The sequence below is a fragment of the Loxodonta africana genome, chromosome 19 (assembly GCF_030014295.1).
Source record: "Loxodonta africana isolate mLoxAfr1 chromosome 19, mLoxAfr1.hap2, whole genome shotgun sequence".
NCBI lineage: Eukaryota > Metazoa > Chordata > Mammalia > Proboscidea > Elephantidae > Loxodonta > Loxodonta africana.
The window spans coordinates 46,839,159-46,865,500 of NC_087360.1; the positions used below are offsets into that span (position 1 = coordinate 46,839,159).

Consider the following 26,342-nt stretch of genomic DNA (forward strand, 5'->3'; position numbering starts at 1 on the left):
ACATTTGCTCTTCCCAGGGACTCTATCCTGAACATACGGCCTTAAAATCAAGGGTGTGCCCACAAGCTTTCTGTGATCCCATATCGCAAAGGCTGCCTGATTTCTGTGGTATCAAATCTAAACTCCTCTGCCTGATTTCAGGACCTCCTCTAATCTCCTTTTCTAATTCAGTAATGTTTTCATCCAGGTTCATTATGAGTCCCCTTTCACCTGGTTCCCTCCACTTGCAATGCCCTCGTTTACCTTCTCTCAATATATTCCATTCTCTGCGGCCACACTTAGGGTTCATTTTTTTCCTTGAAACGTTTCTTGTATGAATGCTTCCCTGCCGAATGACAGTCTCCTCGGATGTTTTTTGTGGCATTATATGCTGTGAATTACTATTGGATTTCTATTAGCCTTGGCTCATAAGGGACTCTAAGAGATCAGGAATAAAGTTGTATTCCTTTGTGTCCCTCACCGTTCTGAATATATTGGATTTTCAAGAAGGACAAGTTAAAGAGCAAACTCACTCAAAAAAGATTTCTTTTGTGTTATATATATTTTTACAACCCTTTTTTTTAATTTAAAAAAGGCAACAGAAATCATAGGTAATAGGTGAATTATTTTTATAATTATAGGCTTTTATTCTTTTTTAATTTTTTATTATGGAAATTATCAATTATATATAAAAGGAGAGAGGATAGTACAATGAGGCTGATACAACTGTCATTGAATTTTAGTCACTGTAAATGCATAGGCAATTTTGTTTTATTCAAATCCCCTTTCCCCATTTCCAGATAATTTTGAAGCAAATCCTAGACAGCATATATTTGTAAATGTTTTACTGTGTACCTCTAAATACTGTTTTTTGAAAAGCATAATCGTAATACCATTACATATCTAAATAAAAGTCAGCAATAGTTCCTTATTATCAAATACCTAGTCAGTGTTCACATTTCTTCAATTTTCTTATAGTATTTTTAGTTGTTTTTTTTTTTTTTTTGGTTTGAATCAAGATCCAAATAAGAGCCATGTATTATGAGTGGTTTACATGCCTCTTAAGTCTCTTTTAATCTACAAATTCACCCTTTATCTTGTTTTTTTTTTCTTTCCCTTGGAATTTTTTATTGAAGAAGCCAGATCATTTGAACAAAACAGTTTTCCGTAGTCTGGATTTTGCTGACTGCATCCCCTGGTGTCTTTTAACATGTTTCTCTTCCCCTCATGTTTCCTGTAAATTCATCATTATGCCTAGAAGGCTTTGCCAGATGTTTGTTTTGTTTGTTGTTTGCTTTGTAAAACTAATGCTTAGATAGTGTGTAAGCCAAATCTAAACGCTTTGCCTTTGATTAGATTCAGACTCATAGCAACCCTACAGGACAGAGTAGAACCTCCCCACAGGGTTTCCAAGGAGCGGCTAGCGGATTCAAACTGCCGACCTTTTGGTTAGCAGCCAAGCTCTTAACCACTGCACCACCAGGACTCCTTGTAAATTCTTACATAATGTTTCATTGTCTCTCTTTTTGAGATGCTAATAATGATAATCATTGCCTAAGTCCATTAATTTGCTCTATTTATTAGGGCTGTAAAATGGTATCATTCTATCTTCATTTAGTAGCAGGAAGACATCTGTAAGGAGGAAAATCCTCTCAGCAACTGTTTGGTTAAAAAAAAAATTAAGGCAGGATAAATGCTTGGTTCTTTCACTATTTACCAGATTTTCAAAATAATAAGATAGTTATGTAGCTTCCTTCAAAGATGATCAATGAACATTCCCCCTGATGTCTTTAAGAACTTAGAGATTGGAACTCGTGACTAATGAACTTATGTTGTGATTATTAATTCTTTTTGAATCCTTATTGAATCTCACATCATCTCATCCCAAATAATCTCATAAGCCAGTGGTAGCCTATTCAGGCTAGTTTCTGAGTCGTTTTGACATGCCGGTGGTCTCTCACCGCTGCCTCCTTCGTGGCTATGACAAGTTTTTGTTTTTTTTTTTTTTGTATGTTTGCTGCCCAGACCTGAAATTGGCCATTTCTCACTAAAAGGGACCTTGCCTTTTAGTGGGAAATGATATTCAGAGGACACATCTAGTGATGTGTTCATTGCAATTGCCTTGATCATTGTTTTTAGGTCTTTTTAGTGGTCAAAGCAAAAAATATGATTTTATTTTTTAAGATAAATTCACCATTTGATTTCCAGGTAACAAATCATTAGTATACAGTCTAAAAATAACAATAAGTTGTCTTATCAAGTATTTGTATCTCTTGTTCCTTTTCTTCTTTAATTGCATTGACTTAATCTTTTTTTTTTTTTAATCTTATAATTAATTAATCGTGGTAATTTTAAACATCTTTATCTTGTTCATAGTAAACATTCTTAATAAACGAGAGACATGAAAAATTCTCTTTTCTTAAGCAAATCCTCCTTCATGTGAAGGAGAGATTCTACTTCAGGTGCTGACAAACTATGACCCCTGGATCAAATCTGGCCCATGAGTTTTTTTTTAACTGGATAGCCCATGAGTTAAGAATGATTTTTACATTTTTAAAGAGTTGAAAAAAAGGCAGAAGAAGAAGATTTTGTGACACAAAATAATATGAAATTCAAATTTCAGTCGCTGTAAATAAAGATATATTGGAACAGAGGCACACCCATTCATCTACATATTGTCTGTGACTGTTCACACTAGAATGGGAGGGTCGAGTAGTTGCTACAGAGACCATACAATACGGTTCACAGAGTCTAAAAATATTTACTCACTGGCTCTTTATAGAAAACATTTACTAACTCCTGCCCTACTTAGTCATGGTGTGTTTTCATTTAATAAACTTGTAGACTCAAAAGACGTGAAACTTTATTATATTTCAGCTCTTTTCCCAAGTGTTAGCAGTGTGTGGAGTTTTTGTTTGCTTTATAGTGGTGAAGAGGAGTTGTGATTTTTGTTTGTTTTGAATTGGGACTGTTTCTCAGTTTTGGCATCAGGCAGACTTTGAAGTGAATTGAAAGAAATTTTTTACGTCTTTAAAGGCTCTGAAAATATATAACAAATTTAAACTACCTGGATCATTCACTTTTTGTCAATTTTTAGGTCTTTTATAATCATTACATATTGAGATATTCTATTTCTTCTTGAATAAAATTTGGCAATTAATATATCTTCAAAATTATCTAAGTTCTTCAAGTTATGTACATACCACTTTATAAGGTTTGTTCCTAAAGTTGCTTTTCATATCCTCAATATCTGTAAATATAATCCTTTCTCATACTGATTTACAGCTGGTTTTTTCTCTTGCATTCTTGATCAGACTTGTCAGAAGCTTGTCTGATTTTTTTTCTTCTCAAAGAATCAGCTAGTTAATTTTAATATTTTTTCTATTTTCTAATCCATTAATTTTTGCTTTCTTTGCTTTATGGTTTTTGTTTCCCCCATATTTTTAAGTCTAATGTTCAGTTCATCTATTTACACCTTCCTTTTTTTGTGTATGTCTAATTATAGCCCACCTTGAGGAGTGTGACTTTGGCCTCTTGCATGAGGCTGTTGTTTTCAGTATTTTCTAAGGTGGCTGGAAGCTGTCTGTAATCACAGTTTTGATTTGCTTTTCAACTGAAAAATTATTGATAGATATTTTGCTTTGTCTATATCTAAGTCATTCTACTTCAAGTATAATTTCATTTTTGCCTAAGAGCTTTTGTTTAATATACATACGTATATATGTATATGGCATAGTGGCTAAGTGCTATGGCTGCTAACCAAGAGGTCAGCAGTTCAAATCCGCCAGGCGCCCCTTGGAAACTCTATCGGGCAGTTCTACTCTGTCCTATAGGTTCGCTATGAGTCAGAATCGACTTGACGGCTGTGGGTTTTATATGCATACATGTATATTTAATATTTGATGCATATATTTTTTAAATTTTTATTGTGTTTTAGGTGAAAATTTACAGTGCAAATTAGTTTTTCATTCAAAAATTTATACACAATTTGTTTTGTGGCATTGGTTGCAACCCCCATAATGTGTCAGCACTCTCCCCCTTTCCCTTTCCACTCTAAGTTCTCCGTGTCCTTTTGTCCAGTTTTCCTGTCACTTCCTGCCTTCTTGTCTTTGCTTTTGAGCAGGTGTTGCCCATTTGATCCCATATACTTGACTGAACTAAGAAGCACATTTCTCACCCATGTTGCTGTTTGTTTTATAGGCCTGTCTAATCTTTGGATGAAAGGTGGACTTCAGGAGTGGCTTCAGTTCTGAGTTAGCAAGGTGTCCAGAGGCCATAGTCTAGGTGGTTCCTCCAGTCTCTGTCAGACCAGTAAGACTGGCCTTTTCTTGTGAATTTGAATTTTGTTCTGCATTTTTCTCCTATTCTGTCTGGGATTCTCTACTGTGATCCCTGTCAGAGTGGTCAGTGGTAGTAGCCAGGCACCACATAGTTTTTCTGGGCTTAGGCTGGTGTAGGCGGTGGTTCATTAGTCCTTTGGACTAATATTTTCCTTGCGTCTTTTGTTTTCTTCATGCTTCTTTGTTCTGAACATGATGGGACCAATAGATGTATCTTAGATGGCTGCGCATGAGCTTTTAAGACCCCAGCCAATACTCACCAAGGTTGGACGTAGAACATTTTCTTTATGAACTATGTTATGCCAGTTGACCTAGATGTCCCCCAAGACCATGGTCCCCTGCCCTCAGTCCTAGTGACTGGGTCCCTCAAGTTGTTTGGATATGCCTAGGAAGCATTTATGGCTTTGCCTTGTTCAATTTGTGCTGACTTCCCCTATATTGTCTATTGACTTTCCCTTTACCAAAGTTAACATTTGTCTGCTATCTGTTAGTAATTTCTCATCCCCACCCTACTTCTCCCATGTAGCCATCAAAGATTGTGTTTTTCTGTATGTAAACCTTTTCTTGGGTTTTTATAAGAGTGGTCTCATACAGTATTTGCCATTTTGTGATTGACTTACTTCACTCAGCATAATGCCCTCCAGATTCATCCATGTTGTGAGATGTTTTATACATTCATCATTGTTCTTTATCCTTGTGTAATGTTCCATAGTGTGTATGTACCACAGTTTATCCACTCGTATGTTAATTGGCATCTAGGTTGTTTCACTTTTTGCTGTTGTGAACAATGCTGCAGCGAGCATGGGCATGCATATGTCTATTCATGTGATAGCTCTTATTCCGGTAGGATATATTTCTAGGACTGGGGTTGCTGGACGGTATGGTGTTTCTAGCTTTTTAAGGAGGCGCCATATTGTTTTCCATAGTCATTGTACCATTTTACATTCCCAGCAGCTGATGCCTAAAATTTAACAAATGTACCTGATGCACCTTTTAGCAATATAAAATAAGCCTCTTTCTCATGAAATGCTTTGAGCCTTGGATTCCGTTTTGTGTAATATTAATATTGCTGTCCCAGTTGTCTTTGCCTTTGCTTGGTACGTATTTCCAAATCTTATTATTCTTTTAATCATGCATAGTATTTTGTTTGGTATTTTGTGTCCTTCATAAACAGTGTATGTTTTTTTTTTTTCAGGTCAGTCTGAGAGGCTTTTGTTTTAATACAGGATTTTCAGCCATTTACATTTATTTTTTACAATTTATATATTTGAACAGACTTGTAATTTATTTTATGCGTCCGAGAGTGAGCAGGAATATATTAAAAATATAAACAAAACTTAATCAATGGTTACAATTTTATTCTTTTCATTTTATGTTACCTAGTAATAATAATAATGATGACCAACATGTATGAGCTTACTATATGCCAGACATTGATCCAGGAGTGCTGCATGTATTAACTCATTCAATTCTTACAATATGAAGTAACCATTTACTATATGAGAAAACTGAAGCACAGAGAGTAAGTGAGAAAGAGCTGATTTAAATGTCTATGCCTTTAATATTTCTTTGTTAAATATTATGATACAGCTTGATAGGTATTCTTGATATTGCCAAGGGAATGTTCTTCTAGTCTTAGTGCATCAACAAGGATTGATGATGGATTTTACTAAATGACTTTCAATGTCTATCAAGTTAATCACATACTGTATTCTTCTTTTGTATCAATTATAATTAGCTTGCAAGGAGATATTTAACAGGCCTATGATGATACAGGAGCCCTGGTGGCATAGAGGTTAAGAGCTCAGCTGCTGATCAAAAGGCCAGCCGTTCGAATCTGTCAGCTGCTTCTTGGAAACCCTGGGGACAGTTCTACTCTGTCTTATAGGGTCACTATGAGTCAGAATTGACTGGATGGCAATGGGTTTAGATGATGATACATTTCACAAATAATGAGATATTTTGACCACCCCAATGGAGAAATGGGCAGAGGTAATTAACAGGCAATTTGCAAAGGAAGAAAAAGAAATGATTAATAAAATATTAAAATATCTGCCTATTAAGTTGGCAAAGAGAAAATAAATACCTACTGCTGCTGAGGGTAAGGGAGATGGACATTCTCTTTATGTTGCAGTGGTAAAAGCAAGGGTTTCAGAATCAGACCTGGGCTCTAATCCTGATGGCTCAGTTCTAGCTATTCTTTTATACAGGCATTCATTCACTCAGCCAGCAATCATGTATGGAGTTCCCACTGTTTACTAGGTCCTATTCTAGTACTCTATATCCTTAGAGAGATTATACTTAATAGATAGAAAAGGCAATTTAAAAAATGCTTCAGAAAGTGACATAAGATATTAAAGATATAAAATGGGTTGATGTGATAGGAAGACTGATGTGGGTAGAGAAGGTGGGAAGTAGGAATAGAGCTGAGGCTCCCTTAGTCAGTATGATCAAGAAAAAGCATCTCTGAGGAGGCGGCCTTAGAACTAAAAGGTAAAAGAAAAAGATCTAAACATACAAGCCCAAGGGTGTCTTTTGCAAAACAAACTTCATGGCCCATTCATCCTCTGATGGAAAGATTAAGTCAGTTGTTGCTTGCAAAGAGCTAGCAAAAGGTTTAGTGCATAGTAGGCACTTATCATTAGCTGTAATCATCATCATCATTAGCATCATTATTTTTCATTGCTGGTAGAAGTACAAATAGGTGTATTCTCTCCAGAGAGTATTTAGCAATATGTATCAAAAACTTAGAAAATTTTATATCTTTGACCTAGAGTTCTTTTTCTAGGAATTTATCTTGAGAAAATATTCCAAAATGTGCCTCAAATTCTATCCACATGAATGTTTATTTCATAGTTATTTATAGTGGGGACAACTTGGAAAGAACCAAAATGTTCAAATTAGCAGGAATGGGTACATAAGCTATGTTATATTCATATGATGAAATACTAAGATGCCATGAAAATTATGTTCCAGAATAGCATAAAATAGAAAAGCGTTCATGATACATTAAGTGAAAAAAAGCTGGTCACAAAAATACATACTGTAAATATGACCCAAGCTGTTTAAAATACAATCTTATTTCTAGATTTTTGCATCATGTTTGATTCTGTTCTCTCTCTCTGTCTCTGTGTACGTGCACATGGTCACACAGCTTGCTTATATTATTATACACATTTGGCATGTATTAATTTTGTAACTAAAAAAAACGATAATTTTTTAACTTCCTTGCTCTTTTTCAAACTGTCTTGGTGCCTAAATAAGGATAAATTAACTCCAAAAAGAAACTTGCTATTAATATCTATGTTAGAAAACTTCAAGCAATGTCTTCATGATTGATTCAATACTGCTTCATTATTGTTAAATACTGTTAGTTTTAGTTTTCAGCTCTTCTATGATACTAACTACAGTCTTTGGATGGGCACTTGAATACCGTATTCTACTATCTAGTTATACAGCAAAGTGTTCTACTCTAAGGCAATTTCAACCTCCCCGGCCTGTGGGCTTTTTAAGTTATAATATAGAATTTGTCTTTCTTGTTGAATGCCATGAAAAGTCACTGAAATGATTTCATCAAGGGAAGGTTATAATCAGGTCTGTTTTCTCAGAGTCCCTCTGACTACAGTGTAGGAAACAGGTGGAAAGAAGGTAAGCCCAGAATCAGGAAGCCCAGTTAGAAAGCTGATGCAGTGATCCGGGTAGAGATGATGGTAGCTTGAACTAGGATAGATGGTGGCAAGGGGAATGAAGTTGCAATGGTCAGGACTGGGTGATTGGATAAAGTGGGGGAGGTGGGAAAGTGAGCAGTTGAGAATGACAATCAGTTTCTGGGTTGGGCAACTAAGGGGAAGGTATGTGCTAAGGTAGGGAACAGAGAAGAAACAGCAGATTTTGTGAGAGATGATGAGTTGAGTTTGATATGTTAAGAATAAGATGGTTTTGGAACATCCAATGAGAGAGATCTGGTAAACGGTCATGTAGGCAGGTCTGGAGCTACGGAGTGAGATATAGCCCAGAAATAGAGATATGAAAGTCATCTGGGCAGAGAAGGAAATTGAAGCCATGGAAACTGATGAGCTGCCCCAACCTTGAACTTCCCCTTGAAGGATCAGACAGTTCTCAGTTGAGACTGAAGATGGCTTGGTTAAGTTTGAAAAGTGTGGATGTCCCCTGTAAGAAAATGAGAATACCATACTCTATTGCCCTTTAAAATTAAAGTGCAAAGTGCCCCAATCCCTTTCTGCATTTTAAAATTGGTTTCCCCAGCTGTACTTAGAAGGCAGATAATAGCTTTCAAGAAGATATATTTGTTTTTAAAATAAAAACCATTAAAATGCCTATACATACCTATATCTGTCAGGTCAGTCTGAATACTCCCCACTCCTGATCGAGGTCAGGCAGTCTGCTTGTCTAATCTAGTTGAGATGAGGACTCTTTTTACCTAGGTAGTTGGTGAGAAATACAAGGAGTCCAGAGATAACCACCATCCTTGGCTTAACTTAGGCAGAGGCAGTGGGGTAAGCAAGAGCAAGGAGTAGAGACAAGGCATTATTTGTATTCTTACCTTAAACAGAGCTAGACAATGCTCCTAGAGGATGGCTACAAGTGTCAGGGACATGCCTCTGGGTGGCCCAGTGGTCAGGGGCAGTGAGAGTACCTAGTATGTTATTTCCATGTAGGAAATTGTCCAGACACCTCAGATCAGGCATCTTTACAGGCAGACCTGACCCAAAAATCCATTTGCCGACTCCCCTGCTCAACTTTTACTATGTAAGCATCAGCCAGCTAACCTAAGCCAACTAACCAAGAATCAGGAACTGAGCCTGCCTGCACCATTAAACTGAATGCAAAGGAAAATCATCCTGAAAGCCCCTGCTTTCTCTCTGGGAGACTGATTTTGATTGTTGATGTCACTCCTGTGGGATTTGTGGTGTTTGGCCTTGGATTTGCTGCCCATAAACATGAAAGGCCGCTGACAACTATCACATATTAATTACAGGCTTCGACCTTTCTTAGGGGCCCCCATAAAATGTCTATAAATACTGGAAGTAATAATTTTATGAAGTGCCTGCAACTTAGCTGTATAAAATTATTTGGAGAATGGTCTTGTTTTCATGTAGATATGAGTGTCTTAGAAACAGAGAAGATAAAGTTTGGAATGTGAGTTAAGACAGGCTTTATTTTTCCATTTAAGAGTTTTTTTTTTTTTTAGTTGGATCAGGAGTTTTATTCAAAATGTCATTTTCATCATCAACAAATACTATCCATTGACTCAATAAACACTTACTGATAGTTGTATTAATCACTGAGGGAGATATAAATGAAGGATAAGAAGTTGTACGTGTCTTTTCCCATTGCCATCGAGTCGATTCCAACTCATAGCGACCCTAGAGGACAGAGTAGAACAGCCCCATAAGGGTTTCCAGGGCTTGAAGCAGACTGCCACATCCTTCTCCCCTGGAGTGGCTGGTGGACTCAATCCGCCAACCTTTTGGTTAGCAGCCACCCTTTAGCCACAGAGCCACCAGGGCTCCTTGATGAGTCGTTAGGGAAGGCTTTTATGTAAAGATGATGTTTAAAATGGCAGACTAATGACACAATGGTGACCTTAAGAGTGCTGGGAAAGTTTGGAAAATAAGCCCGTTTGTGAAAGTAGATCCTCTTTTAAGGAAATAGCACATAAAAGAACATTTTGGCTTAATTGCTAGCTTTTCCCTGAATGAAATGCTCTCTGATTAAATAAAGAAAAAAACAATCTTGCTATCTTTCGAGACTGTTTTCTTTGTTCAGTTTAAAAGGAAATATGAAACACAAGAAGCTCTTCTAGGGGAAATGCCAGCCATGGGTCTAGTGTGGTTGGGTCACACCTTACCCTCTCCTGAGTTACTGTCAGCATTTGGGCTGAAATGCTCCTTCTGGAAGACACACTCCCTGTTTCTGAGAGAAGGAATGCTACTTAGGGCTTTGTTAACTCGTGATAGAAATCATTTAAACAGTTTTATTTCAAGCAGCTTGGACTTATCCAGAAATTCCTGATTCTGCAGAGCTACTACACTTGGCCAGCCAGAAGGATCCTGGTAAAGTGTGTTTTATGTCCTACTTGCAGAAATATGAGTTCTGAGAAAATATCTCCCCAGGTGGCCCTTACTCTTGCCTGGGTTGGAAGGAGCGGTGATTCTTCATAATAGCTAGAAAGTCAGTTTACAGAGGCTAAAAAAATATTCTCTAAGCAATCATCGGCAGTGTACCCCAGGCCCTGGCAAAAATGAGACACGCTTCTATCCCCACACCATTCCCACAACTTCCTACATTACACAGGGGCTGAGTAAGCATTTGTCCAATAAAGTACCTTTTCCCCCACTTACTGCACTGTTATGGATTGAATTGTGTTCCCCCAAAAAATGTGTCAACTTAGCTAGGCCATGATTCCCAGTATTATGTAGTTTTCCTCCATTTTGTAATCTGATGTAATTTTCCCATGTGTTATAAATCCTAACCTCTGTGATGTTAATGAGTCAGGGTTAGAGGCAGTTATGTTAATAAGACAGGACATAAGCTATAGGATTAGGTTGTATCTGAGTCAATCTGTTTTGAGATATAAAAGAGAAAAGCAAGCAGAGAGGAGAAGGACCTCATTACCACCAAGCAAGAAGACCCATGGTCCCTTTGCTGAGAAGAACCTAGACAAGGGGAAGTTTGATGAGCTGACAGGGGGAGAAATCCTTCCCCTGGAGCTGGTGCACTGAATTCAGACTTCTAGCCTCTTAAACTATGTGTGATTCCTCCCCGGCCTTATAGTCTTCATCTGCAAAGGAAGGGTTGGAAGTGATGGTCTCTAACTTCTTGCCAGTTTTTACATTCTAAGATTCTATGACTCCAGCTAATTAATGTCTATGATAACATGGTGCCTCTCAAAGTTATCATTGTGATGTCAAATTTTGGGGTAGGTAAAAGAAAGCATAGACTCCATGAGGCTAGAACATAGAATCCATGAGGCTAGAACTTTCTGCTTTAATATTGAGTCACACTGATAATGAAAGGAACCATTGAACTGAAGAGGAACTCTATAATTATCAGTGCAGGGTTGAAATTTGAAAATTCCATGTTTGTTTTCACTAATTTTTAAAGTGAAGTTGAGCGCTAGTATAGCAAACTCAGACAGGAGACCAAAATTGGCAGAAAAATGGTTTTCTGTTATACTGGGGGCATTGACAGCAAACTTTGCTGTAACTAGTAGCTAAAATATGACTACAGTGGCCATGCCTTTACCTGGACAGCTCCTAGTGTCCACCCTCACAAGCCTGACAGATGAGCCCAGGATTAGAAATGAAAACTCAAATGTTGTACAATGGGTAGGCACATCAAGTGACAAGATATAAGAGGCATCATTTGAAGTCAGCTTCAATTTTCCCTTAGAATTCAGAGGACTCTATACGCAGGGTGGAACCCCTGGTGGCGAAGTGATTAAGGGCTATAGCCGCTAACCAAAAGGTCAGCAGTTCAAATCCACCAGGTGCTCCTTGGAAACCCCGTGAGGCAGTTCTACTCCGTCCTATAGGGTCACCATGTGTTGGAATTGACTTGATGGCAACAAGTTTGGCTTTTTGTTTGTTTGTTTACACATGGGGTAGGAGCCCTGATGGCTCAGTAGTTAAGAGCTACAGCTACTTACCAAAAGGTCGGCACTTTAAATCCACCACCTTTGAAACCCTATAGGGCAGTTCTATTCTGTCCTACAGGGTCACTGAGTCAGAATCAACTCAACGGCAATGTTTTTTTTTTTTTTTTTACACATGGAGTAGGGTGCCTTAGTGGCATAATGGTTAAAGCACTCAGCTGCTAACCAAAAGGTCAATGGTTCAAACCCACCAGTGGCTTCACAAGAGAAAAGACCAGACGATCTGCAGCCATAAAGATTACGACCTAGGAAACACCATGGGGGAGTTCTACTCTGTCCTACAGGGTCACTATGAGTCAGAATTGACTCAACGGTAACAACAGATGAGATCACCGTGAGTAGGAATCAACTTAATGGCAACAGGTTTTTTGTTTTTTTTTTTTTGGTTTTTATAGTGGGTATGAGTTTTCTGAATCTTCAGGGGTGAGAATGTTGATGGTGGTGTTTGGGAATAAACACTTGCTTTACCCCTCTCAATATGACCAATTTTTAGTTGGTCAGGGTGTTTGGAGAGTCCTGGAAAGAAAAAAAAATTCAGAAATTCCACAGCGGACAAAAGAGTGGAAGGAAATTCAGTGAAAGGAGAGTCTATGGGGATTTGGGGATTTTCCAAAGTCCAAGAATTACGCTGAGAAAATTCACATGCAGAAGATGGCTTGAGAAGGGGCAGTGCCAACAAGGTACCAAAGATAGATGCACCACACCATATCTCTGCAGCAAAGACCCAAAAAACTAAGTAAAACAGATACAAACATCAATCTTGGAACCCGAAGCATCAAATGAAGGGATAAAGAACAAGATCAAACACTGGATGGAAGAAGGCACTGACAGAAAACAGAGAACAAAGAGAGATACAGACTGGAGGTCCTCTGCCAACTACATGGCAAAGCATCACCATCTTGGAGAACAGCCAGCAACAATGTCGGACGGGGATACGGAAAGGCACAGGGCTCCTAATAGGAGATACAGCACCTAGTAACCAGAGAAACATGCTTTCCCACCACTCTTCCTTCTGACCCATACACCACCTCTATTCCTTCCCACCAGGCCATGCCCACTGCTTGGCTAGAGAGCCACTGGCCCTCCTCAACCCTGAATCTGCCCCTTCCCCACCTGCTGGCTCCTGACACGCCATTTTGTAATTTTTTTCCCTCGCTTCCTTTTCTTTCTCCCTCCCATCTAGTCCCATGCACCACCACCGCCCTTTCCCATCAGGCCATGCTGTACCACTTGGGTAGAGAGCCACTGGCCCACCACCAGCCAGGTCTGCCCAGCCCCTACCCATTGGTTTTCAGCAAGCCGTTTTTTTCCCTTTCTTCCTTTTCTTTCTCCTTCTCTCCTAACCCAGTATGGCACCTCTCCCACTTCCTGCCAGGTCAGACACACCACTGAGCTAGAGAGCCATCCAGGTCCACCCTGGCCCCCACTGGTAGCTCCTGCCATGCCATTTTTTGTTTGTTTGTTTTCCCTTTTTTTTTTTCTTTCTCCCGTCCACCTAGCACCATACGGTCAAATCCTCCCTTCCCACTGGGCCATGCTGCACCTCTGTAACTAGAGGCCTCTGGCCCACTGCCACCCTGGGTCTGTCCAGCACCCACCCACTGGTTCACACCCTTGCTGCCATTTTTTGTTTTTTGCTTCTTTTGTCTTTCTCTTCTTACTTTTCTTTCTCCCTCCCACCTAGCCCCGTATGTCACCTCCTCTCCCTTCCAACCAGCCCTTGGGTCAGTCCTGCCCCCATTCTCTGGCCCCACCATGCCACCAGTTTTTTTTTTTATCTTTTCTATATTTTATTATTATTTTCTCTCCTCTTTCTTCCTGTTCTTTCTACCTCCCATCTAGCCCCATACACCACCTCCCCCTGCTGCCATGGGACCCTACTACATTGCTGTGGCTAGAAGGCCACCAGCCCACCATGGCCCCAAGTCCACCCCACCCCCTACCTGTGGCTCCTGCGCACTGCCTTTTTCCTTCCTTCCTTCCTTCCTTCCTTCCTTCCTTCCTTCCTTCCTTCCTTCCTTCCTTCCTTCCTTCCTTCCTTCCTTCCTTCCTTCCTTCCTTCCTTCCTTCCTTCCTTCCTTCCTTCCTTCCTTCCTCCTCCCACCTAGCTCTGTAAGCAACATCTTCTCCTTACCCACTGGCTCTTGGGTGTGCCAAGACCCTACTCAGAGGCCCCCACTACAAGGCCAATTTTTTCATTTTTTTCTTTCTTCCTTTTCTTTCCCCCTCCCACCTAGCCCTGTATGCCATCTTTCCCTCTTCCCCTAGACCCCACTGTGCTGCCACCTCAGATTGGCTCTGCCCTCACCCACAGGTGCCCACTGTGCCATCATTTTTTTCTCTTACTTTTCTTTCTCCCTCACACCTAGTCCCGTAGATGACCTCCTTCCCTTCCCTCTGACCCATGCTGAGCCACTCTGGATAGAGTGCCACCACCTGCTGCTGCCCGGCATCCAAACCACCACTACCCACAGGCTCTCCACCACTCTGCCATTTATTTTATTCTTCTTTCTTTTTCTTTCTACCTCCCACATAGCCCCATATGCCACCTTCCCCATTTTCCCATGGCCTACAGATCTGCCCTGCCCCCATCTGCTGGCTACCTTTTTTTTCTCTGTCTCTCTTTTTATTCTCCCCCCAACATCTAGCTCCGTAGGCCACCCTACACTTGTGGCAGGCCCCCACCCTGCCACTGCAACTAGAGTGTGCCTGGTGCTCAGGCCTGTTGCTGCACTGGACCCTCACTGCCCCCCAACCACTCTACCAGCTGCTGAACAATAGGAAGCAAGCCTGGTACTCCCCATCTGACACCCTCATTTATCTGGTGAGAGGCTGTGAGCACTCCCACACTGCTGGACCAACATCAGGAGGCAAACAGTGCCCATCTAGTCCACCCTTAGTTGTTTATGTTGTTGAAAAAAGGTATTTGCAGTGAAGAAGTCTTTGGTCTTCCTAAATTCTATCATGCAATCTCCAGTATTGTTTTTATCACCAAGGCCATATTTTCCAACTACCAATCCTTCTTTATTTTCAACTTTTGCATTGCCATCACCAGTAATTATCAATGTATCCTGATTGCATTTTTCATCAATTTCAGACTGTAGAAGTTGGTAAAAGTCTTCAATTTCCTTATCTTTGGCCTTTGTGGTTGGCACATGAATTTGAATAATATAGTCTTATTAACTGATCTTCCTTGTAGATGTATGGATAGTATACCATCAGTGACAGCACTGAACTTTAGATCTTTAAGCGTTCTTTTTGACGGTGAATGTGACACCATTCCTCTTCAATTTGTCATTCCCAGCATAGTAGACCATATGATTATCTGATTCAAAATGGTAAATACCAGTCCATTTTTTTTTTTCAGCTTGCTAATGCATAGGATCTTTAGGCATTCCATTTAATTTCTGAAGACTTCTAATTTTCCTAGGTTTGTACTTCATACATTCCACATTCTGATTACTAATGAATATTTGCAACTGTTTCTTCTCATTTTGAGTCATGTCACATTAGCAAATGAAGATCCCAAAAGCTTTACTCCATCTATGTCATTAAGATTGACTCTACCTGGAGGAGGTTGCTCTTCCCCAGCTGCATTTTGGATGCCTTTCAACCTGAGGGGCTCATCTTCTGACTCTGTATCAGACAATGTTCTGCTGCTATTAATAAGATTTTCACTGGCTAATTCTTTTCAGAAGTAGGTCACCAGGTCCTTCTTCCTAGTCTATCTTAGTCTGGAACCTCAGCTTAAACCTGTCTGCCATGGGTGACCCTGCTGGTATTTGCATGCTGGTGGCATAGCTCCCACCATCATGGTAACACGCATGCTCCCACAGTATGACAAACTGACAGATGTATGGGGACCATTAGTGATTAGAGAAGTGCAAATCAAAACTACAATGAGATATTATCTCACCCCAACATTACTGGTACTAATAAAAAAGAAAATAACAAATATTGGAGAGTTTATGGGGAGACTGGAAATCTTACGCACCGCTGGTGGGAATGTAAAATGGTACAACTACTATGGAAAACAGCATGGCACATCCTTAAAAAAAAAAAAAAAAAAAAAAGTCAGAATTAGAAATACCATTATTTCTACACAATTCCACTCCTAGGGGTATACCAAAAACCCATTGCTGTTGAGTCAATTCCAACTGATAGTGACACTGTAGTACAGAGTGGAACTGCCCCAACTGCCCCACAGGGTTTCCAAGGAGTGGTTGGTGGATTCGAACTGCTGACCTTTTGGTTAGCAGCTGAGCTCTTAACCACTTTGCCACCAGGGTTCCCCTAGGACTACATCCTAGAGAAAAAAGAGCCATCACATGAATAGACATATTCACACCCATGTTCATTGCAGCATTATTCACAATAGCAAAAAGATAGAAACAACCTAAGTGCCCATCAACAGATGAATGGATAAACAACTTATGGTACATATACACAATGGAATACTATGCAAGAATAAAAGAGCAATGATGAATCCACGAAACATCTTAACAACATGAATGAATCTGGAGAGCATTATGCTGGATGAAATAAGTCAATCACAGAAGGACAAATATTGTATGAGACCAACTCTTACAAAAACTCAAGAAAGGGTTTAAATACAGAAAAAAAAAAAAAAACTTTGATGGTTGGGAGGGAGGAGGAGAAGTCACTAACTAGATCATAGACAAGGGTTAACTTTGGTGAAGGGAAAATCGACACACAATATAAGGGAAGTCAGCACAACTTGACCAAGCAAAGCCATAGAAACTTCCTAGACATATCCAAACACCTTGAGGGACCAAGTTACTGGGCCTAAGGCTGGGAACTATGGTCTCAGGGGACATCTAGGTCAATTGGCATAGCATAGTTCATAAAGAAAATGTTCTACATCCTACTTTGTAGAGTAGCATCTGGGGTCTGAAAAGTTTGAAATCATTGTTCTAAAATACGTCTATTGGTCCCATCATGTTCAGAGCAAAGGAAAATGAAGAAAACCAAAAACACAAGGAAATTATCAGTTCAAAGGATTAATGGACCACATGAACCACAGCCTCCACCAGCCTGAGCCCAGAAGAACTATATGGTGACTGGCTACCACCACCGACTATTCTGACAGGGATCACAATAGAGGATCCTGGACAGAGTAGGAGAAAAATGTAGAACAAAATTCAAATTCACACACAAAAAAGACCAGACTTACTGATCTGACAGACACTGGAGGATCTTCCAAGACTATGGCCCCTAGACACACTGGTAACACAGAACTGAAGCCACTCCTGAAGTCCACCTTTCAACCAGAGATTAGACAGATCTATAAAACAAACAATAACACACATAAGGAACGCACTTCTTAGTTCAATCAAGTATATGAGACCAAATGGGCAACACTTGCCCAAATCAAAGACAGCAGGAATGGACAGGAAAACTGGACAAATGGACATGGAAAACCCAGAGTGGAAGGGAAAGGGGAGAGTGCTGACACACTGTGGGGATTTCAGTTAATGTCACAGTACAACTTGTGTATAAATTTTTGAATGAAAAACTAATTTGCACTGTAAACTTTCACCTCAAAAACAATAAAATTAAAAAAAAAAAAGATGGCTTCACCTGCAACATAAGACATTTGGGGAATTAGAGCCAAGAACTGTTTGCTCCCCTTGAGGCAGGATCTGGATAGAAGTTGTTAAGGAATGGAACATACCTATGATGACAAGAGAAGTCAGAGCCCCTATCCTCATGAAGGAGCTCTGATGGAGCAATAATTAAGTGCTCGGCTGCTAACAGAAAGGTTGGTGGTTCAAACCGACCCCACGCTACATTGGGGAAAGACCTGGCGATCTGCTCCCATAAAGATTACAACCAAGAAAACCCTATGGAGCTGGTCTACTCTGTCACATGGGTTCACTATGAAATCAGGACTGACACGACAGCACCCAACAACAACATCATCATGAGCGTAATTCAGAAATCTGCCTTTTCCCATGCAGAAAATAAGAAAAACTAGAGCGTTAGATACCAAATGATGTAGCAAGTTAAAAAAAAAAAAATAGTGAAATACCATCACAGAGAAAGCCTAAGGATTAAACACAAACCATAAGCAAAACAGGGCAAGAGATAACACAAGAAAGGCAGGGACAGGAAGGGAAGTAAGGAGCTATGGCTGTCAGGCAGAGAAGAAAGCCAAGACACATCCTGAGGCTGAATCATGAAGAGGATAAGGGGACACACTCATTCACTCATTCAGTCATTCAGTCATTCAGTCAGTCAGTCAGTCAGTTAGGGAGTTGCCCATTCATGCAGCAAAAACTGGGAGAACGCCTGGAGATGCCAGCATGGTGCTGGGTTCTGAAGGTCCATGAGTAACATGGTACCCGCTGAAATGGAGTTTACAACCTAATGACTAAGCCAGAGGCGTCCTTTTCTAAACCAAGCTAGTTAGCCGGTGCTCGATGCCATGATGGGTGGAGGACTGGAAGAAGCATCCCCTCCACCTGTCTTCAATTTTAAAAAGCAGCAACAGTCATTAAAATGAAAGGGATCTGAGAAGAAATTGAGGTTAGGAACAGAGGTAGTGGGGAATTCAGAGACAATAGTGCCTGAGTGGGAAAGTTTGGAATACAGAGAGATAACAGGGTGAAGGGACCTAGATTGAGACCAGGCACCAGCAACTCTTTTCCAAGTCTGACTCCAGTTAACTCCCCTCTTCCCAGAAGAGGAAAAGTGAGGGATAGGAAGAGGTAAAAGGATAAGAATAATGGGAATAAGAAAAACAGTCCCATGGTGTCTTGTTTTACTCTTTGGAAAGTTCCTAAAGGAAGTACCTCCCCTAACCCCAGCCACTTAGCAACTACCGAAAAAGAATCACATGACTCCTACAAGGGTAGAAGAACACTACAATCATAAAAAATGGATCTCATGGCCTGCCCCTTGTGGAATTATAGATTGAGAGTGGGGAAATAGGTGCTAGGCTTAGACACATTTGGGTGCTTTCAAGTGATGTCATTTATGGGAAGGCCTCTGGCCTAGGAGTATCTCCCACTCACTGTCTGAAAAGCCAATATCTAGGAATTTCCTAGGATTAACAAGAAAATATTCCTGAAGGGTAAGTGTAGAGACTATCTGACATTCAAATCTTAGTGTAAATTCATTTTAACTAGCTCCCTCTCTCAAACTACACGCAAGCTTCAGTGAAGAAATAGGTGTTTTGAGCAGACCATGTAAAGGGAGAGGACCCATGTTCAACGTGGAAGCTGTGGGTGCAGCAGGGAGACTGGGATAACAGCCTGAGAGCTCAGCTCTGGGTTAGTTAGACATAGAATTAAGGAGGTCCTGAAGGAGGAAAGAAGGCATCAAAGAGATGAGAAGGGAGTGAGTAAAGGGAAATGCTGGAATCTGTGAATGCAAAACTGGGCTATGTAAGCAAAAAGAGTATCCTTGAAAGAGGTGGAGAAAATTACAAGGCTCATTCACATTCTAAGTTGATATTTCTTCTTTTTTTTTTTTTAACTGAAGTTCTTCAAGCAAGGGAATAATACTCCAGACGAGGTGGCTTTTGATGCCCAGCTCATACTTTCTCACAGTCATTAAGCACTGGCCAAGTCATGTCTTCGTGAAGCAGTTTCCCTTAATCACATAGCTGTCTCTATTAGGAAGAAATATTGGACAATATGTAGGCATCATAATGAAGATGAATTTTTTTCTGGAGCTGACCTCGTTCACACAAAACTTCCATTCTTGATGGCATTGTCCACTTTCTCCACTTCTCAGATGAAGTTTCAAAAAGCATCTTTCCAATTCAGCTTCCCCCAACTGTATCCTTCATCACTCTCCATACACCATCCTCTTTCCTGGGAAATGGAATCCAGTATGTTTTAAGATTCCATAAAGGAACATAGGCCATAAAATCGAATGCTCAGTTTCAAATCCCATCTCTACCAGTAACCACCTACCTGAGTGATCTTAATTGCATTATTTCATGTCATTCCACCTCAGTTGCCTCATTTGTAAAAAGGGGGCATTGATAGGAGTCCCACTTCTTAATTTTATTAATGATGATTAAATTGTATGTAAAGTGTTTAGCACAATGCCTAACTCAAACCGAGCATTCAATAATTCCATGATAATTGTAGAACAAGGTAAAAAAAAGCATTGGAACTAAAGAATAAAACTTTTTCACTCACTATGCTTCTCTTAAGTGAACATCCATCATGCGCATTTTTTTATCCTTTTATTAAATTCTGTGAGACAAATTGAACTTAACAGAAAGTCAGCTTCATAGGTTGAGAATGCTCCCAATGACCACCTCACCATTTTGTCTTCCTGGGTTCTGCAGTATTTAAGCTTCCTCATAGTTTATACTTATGAGACCCTCTACTAAATTTCAGAGCAATGTTTTCCAGAGTGGATTTTAAGTACATGCAGTTTTTCATGACTGACAGATCTTTTGGAGTGCAGCAAGAAAAAGAAAAACATTGAATTGAGACCTTAGGCTGAAGCAAAAGAAAAAAAAATTATGCAAGGACATTAAAAATTATCCATCCAACCTGCTCCTTTTTTCGGATAAGAAAACTGAGGCCTAATTCTAAAGCAACTCAGTCAAATATATCCAAAGATGTGACGAGATACCAGTAGACAAAGGAACAGAGGCTTGGAAGAGAAGAAAGACGTGAAAGTCAAGATGTTCATCTACAGCCTATCTACAAGGAGTGAGGAGGGACATTTAGGGTTTTGTAATTTATAAAGCACCTTTACTAAGTTCTACTGGAAGTCTGGGGAGCTGAGAATAAAAAGCACTGGACTGGGCGTTCTATATCCCTTTATCACTATAAGCCAAAAAAAAAAAAAAAAACCCATTGCCGTTGAGTCAATTCCAATTCATAGAGACCTTATAGGACAGAGTAGAGCTGCCCCATAGGGTTTCCAAGGAGCAACTGATGGATTCAAACTGCTGACCTTTTGTTTAGCAGCCAAACACTTAACTACTGAGCCACCAGGGCTCCCGTCTATCACTATAGCAGTACAGTATCGTGTTATGACAACTCTTTTAATCCTTGTTATTTTTTATTTTGGAAATTGAGTCGTTGGTAAAATAACCCCTAAGATTGTTCTAGCTTTAAGATTCCACGAGTTTGTTCTTCTGCTCTGTAACAGTCACTGTACAAGATACAAGGCAGCCCAAAACCCAATTCCTGCCTTGTGTAAATCAACGGATAAGATTTGAGTAGGTAGAGAAGATGGAAAAGGGCGTTTTAGACATAGAGACACAACTTGAGAGGACAGAAATCAGATTACAAAATGAGCAATGACTAGCATAATTTTTTAGCTGAGTCTGGCTACAATAAAAAAAAACAATTAGCAATATTGTTAGAAAGCTAGATTAGACTGGGGAGTGTGGAGGCCCCTATGTCAAGCAATTAGGAACCCTTAGGGGAGATCAAGGAGCCCTAGTGACACAAATAGTTAAAGGTTGGGCTGCTAACCAAAAGGCTGGCAGTTCAAACCCACCTGGCCTCTCCATCGGAGAAAGACCTGGTGATCTGCTTCCATCTGTGAAGATTATAGCCTAAAAAACCTCTGGGACAGTCCTACTCTGTCACATGGGGTTGCAATGAGTTGAAATCAGCAGGGGAGTGTACTGTAATATCAAAAGGTATTATCAGGGACAAATGTCTCAGAATCACTGGCCAGAAGAAAATCAAATATTTTCTATATTTGAGATTCCCATTTACAATACACAATTCCAATATTCAAGAGGGAAGAACCCATTTACAATACACAATTCCAATATTCAAGAGGGAAGAAATTGTCACTTCATAACTATTGAGGCTGTGACTATATAACACTATATCAATAAATAAAGGAAATATTCAGGTAAACCAGTTTTAGTATGGATTATTTTAATGGATTACCTTTTTTTTTTTTTTTTTTTTTAATTCAGGCAAAAAAAGCTGCCCATTAGGCTTGGCCTAAATTTATTTATTTATTTATTTTTAAAGCTTCACAGCTGACACCAAAGTGATATTCTGACACAGGGCTGGTGCAACCCTACCTATTTGGCCAAGTTTCATATATGGACCAAGTCAGAACGGAATTTGAGGATATTACAAATGGGTTTCATTCCCAGGGCCTAGTCGCTCAGTCAGATGTGAAAGATTCAAATGCATTTGTAATCATTCGAAAACTTTTTTAAAGATATAAAAAGGTGTTTTGTTTGTTTGTTTTCCTAGCTAACTGGCTTGCAAATAATAAGTATATATCTGTGTATTTTCTTCCAGGGTCTTTCTTCCCTGATTCCAAGCCCTCGGAAACCGTTTTTAAAATAGCGTTTTGGCTCGGCTACCTAAACAGCTGCATCAACCCCATCATATACCCCTGCTCGAGTCAAGAGTTTAAAAAGGCGTTTCAGAACGTCTTAAGAATCCAGTGTCTCCGCAGAAAGCAGTCTTCCAAACACGCTCTGGGCTATACCCTCCACGCGCCCAGCCAGGCCCTGGAGGGGCAGCACAAGGACATGGTGCGCATCCCAGTGGGATCAGGAGAGACCTTCTATAAGATCTCCAAGAAGGATGGGGTCTGTGAATGGAAATTTTTCTCTTCCATGCCCGGTGGATCTGCCAGGATTACAGTGCCCAAAGACCAATCAGCCTGCACCACAGCGCGGGTGAGAAGTAAAAGCTTTTTGCACGTCTGCTGCTGTGTGGGGCCATCGACCCCCAGCCTCGGAGAGAACCATCAAGTTCCAACCATTAAGATCCACACCATCTCCCTCGGTGAAAATGGGGAGGAAGTCTAGAGGACAGGAAAGGTCAGAAGGGGGGATAATCTTAGGTAACCACTCCACTACCCACTCAGAAAGCCGGTTCAGTTTCCTGAATGACAAGACGGGACTGTCAGACCAGGTGACCATCTGGGAGTGGGGTGGGGGAGAAGCAGGGAGCAGGGCACAGGGAAGAGGGAGGATTGCCGCACAACCAACCAGTCCAACATGACGATGAACGGTACTTGTTGCTGCAGATCCTCTCTCGGTCGTCCTCTGAGCCCGCTTTTTATGCCTGGCCCTCTCATTGAAAAAACCATGGGAAACAGAATTTCATACACCATCCAAAAGACTATAAATATAAGATCATGATTTCATCATGAATATTTTGAGCCCACACGCTAAGTTTGGAGCTCTTTCTTGATGGAGTGAGGGGACTTTATTTTCAAGCTAAACTGACTGACAGCCACACTCAATATTTAAGGGGAGAGAGCCTGGAGAGGAAGAGTCTTCAGACGGCGGCTGATATTCAGGCACATTAATTTTCGAGCAAGTGTTCAAACTCCACCACTTCTGATACATCCAGTTTCTCGGCTTGGGTGAAACTTAATGAGATTTACATTCTTGCTGCACTTTCGCTTGCTACTGATCTTAATCCCTTAGGATGAGTGTGAAGGACACTTATTATGTCTCTGAATCTAAAGGATGCAGTGTCTCTACTTTTGGGTTCTGGAGAGTGTTGAAAGAGTCAGTCAGATGAAGTATGGCCTTTCCTGATAAAAGACAGTGGAGATGAGGGTCATAGTTTCAACTTAATTATTAGGAACAAAAATTCATTAAGTAGTTCCAAGATCAGATGCCTTCTTCTGTAGCATATTTAAAGATCAAGAGGTTGGGGTGGTTGGGGGGGGGTGGGAGGTGCTAATTTCATACCAGTACAGAAGCTGCCAAATTACAGCCTTTTTGGTGTGAACTAGACAGGGCTTTTTTGGCAAATCACTCATCATTTCCAGAAGTCCCTTGTGAAAATCCAGAGTTGATGATATTTTGAAAGGTACAGCTTGACTTCCATTCTCTCATCTGCTTTACTGTTGCATAATGAATGAGCTTCCAGGTCCTGAATGCACCTTTGGCATGTTGGAACAAGCCATTTGTGATCCAGATACATCCTTCCTGGACTTCCAAAGATCCTAGTGTTTAGCTTGGGACAGACCCTGACTGACCAACCAAAGAACTGTGTACAGCAGGAGTTCCCAAACCTTTTAACAGAAGTTCATTTAGTCTGGTGGAAGTTCCAACAGCCCACTCTCTTCATCTATTCCCACTTTCTACAAGAACTTGGGGAACATGCAATATTTTTTGCTTGTGTACACCAACTTTTGGTGAATCTTAATCCTTCAGGCTATTACTAATGATGAAGATGGTGACACGTGTAAAATTTTAAAATATCCCTATCATTACGCAATATGAATTTAAAACCTTATTTATATTTTTGAAATAATTCTTGACTAGAATCACTGGTCTAAAATTACTGACCATTTCCATGACACTGTACCCCAATTTGGGTAATTTCCTCTAAAAATTCCAAAATAGGTTGTAGCCCTGAGTAACCTTTACAGGAAGGATTGGTGGCCTCACCAGCCTTTCCTTCTTACATCCCTTGAGCTAAAATAATAACTTTCTTAAATTCTTCTAAAAGGAAAATCTCTTTGCATGCTGCAACGCAGGGTATGTTTTTATTTCAATTTGGGTTTTGTTGGTTGCTTTGGGCCCTGGAATATTACTGCTTTCTGTACCTTTTCTGCAGAGTGTCTTCTTGTTGGCCAGGTAGATACTCTGCCTTGTGCTCATAACGTGGATTCTAGCACTGAGATATTGGCTGGATTTTTAGATTCATGTGAGATGGCAATGGCTTTAGTTTTGGTTTTTGTGGTCTGTCTGCATGTTTCATAACAGCTCTCCCAGGTGTGGGTGTCCTGTCATGGAGGCAGGCTTCTAGAAAGGATTTGGATATGCAAACCTTGCTTGATAGGAGAGAAGTTTCACTGTTTAGAAGGGCTTCTTTCAGGATCTGAATAAGAAAACCATTCTCTGCCCTCCCTCTGGATATATGGGAAGAGCATTCCCATGGGAAGGATGGTAACAGCTCCTCTTCAGTGAAATATGGTTCCATTCTAGAGATGATTTTTAAACACCTTTATAGACAAATTTAAATTTTAGCTCTGGGAAAGCTTAGAAGCCCTGGAAAATTAGTATTAATGCCACTTTTAGTTAAAATAAACAGCTAGAAAATCTTTCAGTCATCAGATAAAAACAATGACCATTTTATCAGTGTAAAACTCTTCAGAAATAATTGGCTACTACACTCTTCTCCAGCCCTACTCCCTCCAGGGAGACAAACTTTGACATTTTTTCCCTTTCCCATAACGATATTGGGCATAAACATACCGATTTTATAAGAAATTGATAATGTCACCCAAAACGTAGTCAAAGTGGAATAAACAATATCCAAGTTATTTTTATACTCATACACAAAAATCCCTGTACCTTTAAGCATGCCAAAAACTATCTAAAATTGTTACAGTTATGCCAATGATTGTCATGTTTATACCCACATGCTTACTGTTTCTATTTGGAGTTTGAAGAATTTACCCACAGTAACAGTAGTTTAAATGCTCGATGGCAACCGGTTAATGTGTTTTAGAGAAGGACATCATGCTTGGTAAAGTAGAGTGTCAGTGAAAAAGAGGAAGATCCTCAACGTGATGGATTGACACAGGGGCTGCAACAATGGGCCAAAACATAGCAACAATCGTGAGGACTACAAAGGTTCAGGCTGTGTTTCATTCTGTTATACATAGGGTCGCTATGAATCGGAACCGACTCAATGGCACCCAATAACAACAAAGTGTTATAAAAGGAGGACTGGTGGAGCAGTGGTTAAGCACTGGGCTGCTAACCCAAAGGTCAGCGGTTCAAACCCACCAACCACTCTACAGGAGAATGATGTGGCAGTCTGCTTCCATAAAGATTACAGCCTTAGAAACCCAATGGGGCAGGTTTACTCTGTCCTACAGGGTCGCTATGAGTTGGAATCGACTTGATGGCAATAAGAATACATTATAAAAAGCAATCGCTTTGGGATTGCCTAAGCATCAAAAAATCAACTTGGCATTATGGGCTAGGCAAAATTTGACTTTATTCAATAATTCGAATTGTATACATTAAAAGAGACCTTGAATCTCTTTATTTAAAGATTTCTCCAGATTATTACAATTTAAAGGATTTTACTTGTCACAATCAACTTTTCTTCCTTTTGCCTCTCTCATTATCTCATCCAAAACTGCTTCTGCCTGTAATCATAGTGTACACTAACACTCTCCAAAACATTAAGTCATCTAACTCTCTCATCTACTCAGATTGCTCCATCCATGGTACACAATAGTATTTAGATGTTAGTTGCCTAGTGCTGCTATAACAGAAATACCACAAGTGAGTGGCTTTAACAAACAGAAGTTTATTTTCTCACAGTTTAGGAGGCTACAAGTCGGAATTCAGGGCGCCGGCTCCAGGGGAAGTCTTTCTCTCTCTGTTG

General features: G+C 40.1%; 1 protein-coding gene across 1 annotated transcript in view; it reads left to right on the forward strand.

The window, feature by feature from the left end:
- Positions 1 to 22,789, forward strand: part of ADRA1A (adrenoceptor alpha 1A) — a 108,649-nt gene extending 85,860 nt beyond the window's left edge. The window contains exon 2 of the mRNA XM_003412463.4: positions 22,266 to 22,789. Within this exon, the coding sequence (XP_003412511.1) occupies positions 22,266 to 22,783 (518 nt within the window). The 3' untranslated portion in view covers positions 22,784 to 22,789. The remainder of the gene's footprint in view (positions 1 to 22,265) is intronic.
- Positions 22,790 to 26,342: the final 3,553 nt, after the last annotated feature.